This window comes from Crocuta crocuta, unplaced genomic scaffold (genome assembly GCF_008692635.1).
Source record: "Crocuta crocuta isolate KB4526 unplaced genomic scaffold, BGI_CrCroc_1.0 scaffold334, whole genome shotgun sequence".
Classification (NCBI taxonomy): domain Eukaryota; kingdom Metazoa; phylum Chordata; class Mammalia; order Carnivora; family Hyaenidae; genus Crocuta; species Crocuta crocuta.
The window spans coordinates 2,124,093-2,131,724 of NW_027533260.1; the positions used below are offsets into that span (position 1 = coordinate 2,124,093).

Consider the following 7,632-nt stretch of genomic DNA (forward strand, 5'->3'; position numbering starts at 1 on the left):
TTTTTAAGTATTTTATTTATTTTTGAGAGAGCTAGAGACAGCATGAGCAGGGGAGGGTCAGAGAGGGAGACACAGAATTTGAAGGAGGCTCCAGGCTCTGAGCTAGCTGTCAGCACAGAGCCCGATGCGGGGCTCAAACCCACAAACTATGAGATCATGACCTGAGCTGAAGTCGGACGCTTAACCGACTGAGCCAGCCAGGCGCCCCTGGGTGTCCCTCTCTTGGCCTCACCCCCAGAACCTGTTTTGAACTCTCAAAACCATGTGGAAGTCGGTACAAGTCCTCACAGTCTCTGTGAGGAGCCACAGCTCCTAGGAGTCCTTCTGACCACAAGCTGCTCAGCCCTAGCTTCTGGGAACCCCTCCAGCACCTCAGCCCTAGGAGACTTCGGGTCTCTTATGGTTGTGGTTGTAGGGAAAACTACAACTCCCAGCAGGCCTGGGCTTAATGGTTCACCCGGGGTTACAGTGTAGGGGCTGCTGGGAGTTGTAGGCCACTCACCGCACACCTGCTGGTGCACCAGGTGGAGTGTTTTCCCTGACTGCGGTCTCTCCCCGCACTTCCTGCAGGTTGTCCCCACATGTCTCAGGGCCCTGCTGGAGATGGCACGGTTGGGAGGCGCCTCCTCCCTGGAGAACACCGTGGACCTGCACATTTCTAACAGCTACCCACTCTCCCTCACCTCGGACCAGTACAAGGCCTGCCTCCAGGACCTGATCGAGGACATGGATTTCTAGGTCACTGGGGAGATCTGACCCCTGACTCATGGATGCTGGCCCCTTGTGCCTTCACCGTAGCCAATAAACTGTTTCTTACCAACGTCACCACTTGTGTATCTGGTGTTCGGTGTCTCCGGGCTGGCCTGACGCAGGCCAGGCATTATTCCTTCTCAGGGCATCATCTGACCCCTCTGTGCAAGCCAGCCACAACCCGGATGCTCACTGCACAAGGACCAGACACTGCGGGGACCTCCTTACCCCTTCCCAGGGACCTGGTGAGGTGGCGTAACAGCCACCTCCGTTTTATACACCAAGACGCTGAGGCTTGGAGAAGAGCAGAGGTCACACAGAACGCAGAACGGGTTAGAATCCAGGCCGGACTCCAGGGCTCCTGCTCTGCGAGGCCCCAGGGCAGAATCTAGAACCTCTGGTTCACTTATAAACAGTTCAGGCCCCTGTTCAGTCAGCAGAGAGCATTTCACCTGAATCGTCCTATTGTTTGGGGACGCCTTGGGTCCCCTCCTGGCTCCTTCCGGGTGACCTCAGGCCCCGGGCTCCCCACTGTGCCCCAGCCCTGAAGCCCACCCACTCCAGCGACGCGGGCCTGCCACCTCTCCTCGCCACGTCTGGGTTCTGGGTAATGCGGACTGACGGAGGCCAGTGTGGCCCGACCCACTGTGTGGCCCCTCATCAGCTGTGCCCCAGTTTCCCTCTCTACCATAGGAGAATCTAGGATCACCCCAGCCTCGAAGGACTGGTAAAAAGGGAATCCATCTCAACAGGGGACAAAGGTCCTGTTGCTGAGGCAATTCCAGGGCAGACAAATAGCACCTGGAAGACATCGAGCAGGTGGGACCTGGGACCCCAACCTCCCACCCACCACCATTTCCTGCCAACGGCGACCCCACTTGCTATGTAACAGGTATGGTTCTAAGTGCATCCCTGTAACACCCACTTCAAGGATCAGGAAACTGAGGCCTAGAGAGGGGCACGCACTTCCCCCAAGTCACACCCTGCTAACAACTCTCAGACCTGGGCCTGTCTCCTCCCAACCCTTTCCCAAACTGGTCTCTGAAAAGAAAAGGGCTGAAATCATGGGGCTCGGGGCTAACATTTCATGAAATCTTTAATGAAATTGGGGGACGGGCACAAACAGAAGGGAGGGGCGATGGGGACAGGCTTGGGGGCAAGGGGCACAGGGCTGGGCAGGGCAGGGGGCTCTCCTCTTCCCTGCAGCAACCCTCCCCCAATCATCCCACTGACAGGGGGGAGGGAAGTGGGGAGGTGAAGCCATAAATACGTCCAGAATTCCAAAGAGGCGAAGAGGGAAGGGGTGGCCGAGGGGCTCAGAGAGGGGGCAAGGGCAGACCTGGGCCACCCTTGTCAGGGGGCCCAGGCTCCTTGGGCGGCCGCGGGGGCCCTGGGGGGTCCCCTGGCTTGCGGCCGTGCTTGCGGAAGTAGCGGTAGCGTTGGACGTAGGCCCGCACCAAGTTGCTCACCTTCACTGGGTTGATCTCCCCGCTTTTGCTGTGGCAGATCTGCGGGGTGAGAGGCAGCTGCGGTCACCGCCAGTCCCCCAGGGTCCCCTCCACCTGGACTGCTGAGCGCAGCTGCGAACTGGGATTGGAGTCGCTCCCGCAAATTCTGGACCAACACCCCTACGTGGCCCCCTGACGCCAGTGGAACGGGCCCGGGTGGGCTTGAGCAAATCCTGTCTCCTTCCCGCCTCCTTCCGTGCCGACCCGCCATCCCCGGCTCCCCACGCGTGCACGTGTGTCTGCACACGGCCACCTCTCCTCCCCGTCCCCTCCCCACGTCCGTGGATCGTCCCCCGCCGGGCCCCACCTTGTGCACAGCCTTCCTCAGGATGTCCTTGTACTCCTCCTTGGTGATGTCCTTCTTCTGGTAGTACGGCTTGATGGCCAGCTTCACCTCCTCCACTGCCCGCTCCTGCGTGTGCAGCTTCTTCAGATACTGGCAGAGGGGGTGACGGGGCGGGAAGGAGGATCAGCAAAGGGCGGATGAGTTCCCGCAGACCCCAGGCCTCCACTCGCCTGCCTGCCAGCTCAGCCTCCCTGACCCATCCGGCTACTCCCGGGGCAGGGGCGGGGGGGGTGGGGAGGTCCTGCTCGGGGTCTGCCCTGTGCGGCCCCGCTGCAGTCACACAGACCGCAGGCCGGGCCGGGCCTCTGAACGGCACTCAAGCATCAACTGGGCTGGACCTGGGGCCATCCCTGGTGGCCTTGGCCAGGACGCCTACGTCCACTGCCCATAGAAAAATTACACGAGGGAAGACAGGATGCCTAGGTGAAGTGTCTGACTTCAGCCCACGTCACGATTTCAAGGTTGGTGGGTTCAAGCCCCACATCGGGCTCTGTGCTGACAACTCAGAGCCAGGAGCCTGTTTCGGATTCTGTGTCTCCCTCTCTCTCTGACCCTCCCCCACTCGTGCTTTGTCTCTCTGTGTCTCAAAACTAAATAAACTATTAAAAAAAATTTAAAAAAATAAAAGAAAGAAAACTGGTTGCTTTTGCCCAGAACCTATTCTTCCTCCTGCCCCAGACACACAGGTGCTTGGCTTTCCTTCTGTAAACACCCTCCCTCTTACACAAAAAGATGGGGAGGGAGGGATATGGGCAACCGAGGGGTACACGGTCGCAGGTGTGTGTGCACACATGGGGGTGTGTTTACCTCTTCGTGTTTCCCAATCTCCCTCGCCCTCTCCATACACACATTTTAAAAAAAGAATCTACCCAGCACTAAAATGCCCAAGTTTAGTTCCTTGGGGCGCCCGGGTGGCTCAGCCGATTAAGTGTCAAACTTCCACTCAGGTTACCATCTCACTGTTAGTGAGTTCGAGCTCCTGTGTCGGCTCCATGCTGAGCCGGAAGCCTGCTTCGGATTCTGTGTCTCCCTCTCTCTCTGTCCCTCCCCTGCTCACACTCTGTCTCTCACTCTCTCAAAAATAAACATAACACTGGGGCGCCTGGGTGGCTTAGTCGGTTGAGCGTCCGACTTTCGCTTAGGTCATGATCTCACGGTTCGTGGGTTCAAGCCCCGCGTCGGGCTCTGTGCTGACTGCCGGCTCAGAGCCTGGAGCCTGCTTCAAAGTCTGTGACTCCCTCTCTCTCTGACCCTCCCCTGCTCACACTGTCTCTCTCTCTCTCCTAGAAATAATTAAAAAAATATTTTAAAAAAAGTTAAAAAAAAAAATAAACATAACATTAAAAAAAAATTTAGTTCCAGACAATTCGATGACTTCTGTTTTCTCTGAGTTCCCACCTGTGTGCACCNCTCCATGCTGAGCCGGAAGCCTGCTTCGGATTCTGTGTCTCCCTCTCTCTCTGTCCCTCCCCTGCTCACACTCTGTCTCTCACTCTCTCAAAAATAAACATAACACTGGGGCGCCTGGGTGGCTTAGTCGGTTGAGCGTCCGACTTTCGCTTAGGTCATGATCTCACGGTTCGTGGGTTCAAGCCCCGCGTCGGGCTCTGTGCTGACTGCCGGCTCAGAGCCTGGAGCCTGCTTCAAAGTCTGTGACTCCCTCTCTCTCTGACCCTCCCCTGCTCACACTGTCTCTCTCTCTCTCCTAGAAATAATTAAAAAAATATTTTAAAAAAAGTTAAAAAAAAAAATAAACATAACATTAAAAAAAAATTTAGTTCCAGACAATTCGATGACTTCTGTTTTCTCTGAGTTCCCACCTGTCGGCACCTGTCTGCTATTCTCCTTGGGCCCCTGCACGTCAGCGTCTGCAAAACCGTCACCCTCAACCCGCCTCTCCCAAACCCAGCTCACCTTGTCCGTGTCCCCGCGGCCCTCGGAGCTGCTGCTGCCCTCTCGCTTGTCAGACGCTGCAGCCAGCCCGGTGGGGGTGGGAGGGGTGGAGCCGCAGCCCCCCAGGGGGAGGCTGCCAGGGAGCAGGTAGCTGGAGGGGCCGGGGGGCAGACCCAGAGACGTGGGCACAGGAGCTGGTGTCACCCCCAGACCGGAGGGCGGCTTTCGGTGGCTGAGGATCTACAGGAAGAGGTTGGAGAGAGGATGACTAGAGGGAGGGGGAGGGGGACCACGTACCCCCCCCTCCTTGCCACCCCGATTTCCTAACAGTCCCAGGGGCAAGAGGCTCCTCTTCCTGCCCCGCTCCCTTCCTTGTCCCAAGGTCTGCTGGGAATTGCAGTCCTTTCCTAATCAGAGTCAAGGGATGAGAAGAGACTCCTCCCCAGGGGGGCCCACCTGGTTGGTGGCCTGGATTAGCTCCTGGGCCTTTGCTCGGCTCGCCAGATTGGCTTCTTCCATCTTGAAGAGAAGTGCAGTCACTGCAAGAGGCAGAGAGTTGAGGACAAGGAGATCAGGAGTTGTCACGAGAGGTCACCTAGCCACCTGCTGTCATCTCCCACCCTGGGCCCCTGGAGAGGCCATAGGTTTCGGGCTCAGAGGCGGGAAAAGGGGGCCTTGGCCACCGAGAGAACCGCTCCGCACCCCACACGTTCTTAGGATTCAAGGTAGGTGTGTGGTCCGGGGGGAAACAGGGCCAGGTCACTCAGGGACAAGATGGTGGCAGAGGTGAGATTCCGTCTCAAGCCCCCTGTGCCCTACTGCCATGCCCTAAGGGACACTGCTCCCTGCTCACCCCTTTCTTCGTGGTCCCTCCACCACACCCATCCTCGCCCACCTCCAGGGCGACCCCAGGACGCCCCACTCCTCCAGCCTGCGCTGGGCCGGCCACCCCCTATTCACCTGCCTGCTCTCCTCCAGCGCAACCAGACATCTACAGCCTTCTAGATGGCCCCGGGTAGCCATCACCCACCCTAGCCCCTCGCAGTCTGGGCCACTGTGTACCCGCCCCTTCCAAGGCATCCCCACTTGCTTCCAAGTCTGTCCCCATATGACCTGGTCCTCCCCAATCCTGTCTGTCCCAGGCTGCACCACCCCCCCCCCCGGGCACACTCACAGGCCAGGACACCGCTGGTGGTGCAGTCCACCCCAGCAGGCAGGTTCCAGGGCATGGGCGGGGGCAGCGTGGGCAGCTGGGAGACGCGGGTGGCCGGCCCATCCTCTGCCCCCGAGTCGCCGGCTGTGGACCCCGCGCTAGGGGCTGTGCTCGGGGCAGCTGCGGCCGTGCTGGTGGCCGTGGTGGTGGCAGGCTGCTGCTCTTCCTCCTCCTCTTCCTCCTCCTCCTCTTCTTCCTCCTCCTCCTCCTCTGCCCCGCCTCGGACCCCAGCCTCCTCAGCGGCCTCCTCAGGGAGGAAGGAGACCTCGGGAGTCTTGCAGCTGCTGTCCACGGTCTGCGAGTCCGGTGTGAGCGCAGGGGGCGGAGGGGCTGCCTTAGGGGGCGGGGTGCTGGGGGCCTTGGCTGCCCGCTCTTCCCCGGACCACGAAGTCTCCTCCACACCCTTGTTCCCCGCCGCCTGGCTGCAGCTATCCGCCTTGGACTTCTTCAGCGTCACGGGGCCGCCGCTGCCCCCACCGCTGCCCCCGCTGCGGATCTTTTTCCTGGTCTTGGATGGCTTGGTCTTTCCCTTGGTCCCCTTGGCTTTCTTGGCCCCAGCCTTGGCCTTGACCTTGGTCTTTTTGGGCTTGGTGCTGCCCGGAGCTGCTTTGGCCACCTCTGCGGGGGCCCGCTCATCCGGCTTGAGGAAGGGGGAGCGGCTCTCCCGGTCGCGGCTGAACTTGACTCCAATGGAGCCCAGGCCGGCGGACGCGGCCTCCTTGGCCGGCGTGGTGCTGCTGACGCCTTCCCGGATCAGCACGGCCACCTTGGACTGCAGCTTCACCTTCCGGGAGGAGGAGGAGCACGACGAGGAGGAGGAGCCCGAGCCGCTGCTGACCGGGGGCTTTGGCGGGGGCCCCGAGGAGGGCGCCGACTCCTTCGGAGGCCGAGCTTTCTTAGATGACCTGTCCCTGTCCCTATCTCTGTCCCTGTCCCGGTCCCGATCCCCCCCATCCAGCGCCTTCCGCCTTGATCCCTTCTCCCGGGAGGAAGAAGAGGAGGAGGCGGCCCCGGAGCGGCGCCGGTCCTTCTCGCCGCTCTTGCCGCCCCGCTCCTCGGCGCTCAGTCCCTCTGAGTCGTACAGGACCTCGCGCTTGGGCGACGAGGCAGGGGCCGGCGAGGGGCCTCGGGGGTCGGACTTGTCGGGCCGGCCCACGGTGATGGTCCGCTTGATGGCGAAGAGATCGTGGTCCGTGAGGTCCTGGATGGAGGGCGGCACGGCTCCCCGGCGGCGGCTGTCACGCTCCCCGCCCAGGGAGCTGGAGCCGGAGGGCGGCTGGGTGGGCACCGGGGCCTTCTCGCTGTCTCCAGACCGCTTCTCGCCCCGGGACCGCGACCGCTTCTTCTTCTTCTTGCCGCCGCCGCCGTCCCGGTGCTTGCCGCGGTGCNCTCCTCCGGCTGGACGATCTCGCCCTCCTCGATCTCGGAGTCTCCCGGTGGCAGCAGGGTTGGCTGGATGGCGTTTCCGCCGGCTGTCACCACCTCCACGGAGACCTTGCCTTCCCGACAGGCCTCCGCCTCGGTCCCCACCACGAAGACACGCCGGCGGGGGGCTCCGTCGACCCGGGTGGAGTCCACCTGCGGCGGCGTTCCAGGGGCGGGAGTCGGCTGTGGGGGCTGGGGGTCCGGGCGGGGGCTCTCATCACCTGGGAAGTCCTGGCTCAGACTGTTGTCATCATAGATGCCCGCCAGGGTCTCTGAGATGCGGCTGATGCTCTGAGACAAGCCTTCTTCCTCCTCCTCTTCCTCTTCCTCCTCTTCTTCCTCTTCCTCTTCCTCCTCCTCTTCCTCAGGTGAGGGGGTGCCCGCTGATGAGCTGGGGTTGGAGCCGGTGGGCTCGAAGGGGTCGTACTTCTGCTCCGGAGCAGGTGGTGGGGAATAGGCCTCGTCGGTGGGGTGGAAGGGGTCATAGATTTGGAATC

At 61.0% G+C, this 7,632-nt stretch overlaps 1 protein-coding gene across 1 annotated transcript in view; it reads right to left on the reverse strand.

Annotated features, from left to right (window-relative positions):
• Positions 1 to 1,828: 1,828 nt before the first annotated feature.
• The window catches only part of SCAF1 (SR-related CTD associated factor 1), a 13,346-nt gene continuing 7,542 nt past the window's right edge, over positions 1,829 to 7,632 (reverse strand). The window contains 6 exon segments of the mRNA XM_077747013.1: positions 1,829 to 2,258; positions 2,566 to 2,694; positions 4,519 to 4,737; positions 4,954 to 5,036; positions 5,672 to 7,097; positions 7,100 to 7,632. The exon segment at positions 7,100 to 7,632 is cut by the window's right edge and continues 21 nt beyond it. Coding sequence (XP_077603139.1) covers positions 2,067 to 2,258; positions 2,566 to 2,694; positions 4,519 to 4,737; positions 4,954 to 5,036; positions 5,672 to 7,097; positions 7,100 to 7,632 — 2,582 coding nt within the window. The 3' untranslated portion in view covers positions 1,829 to 2,066.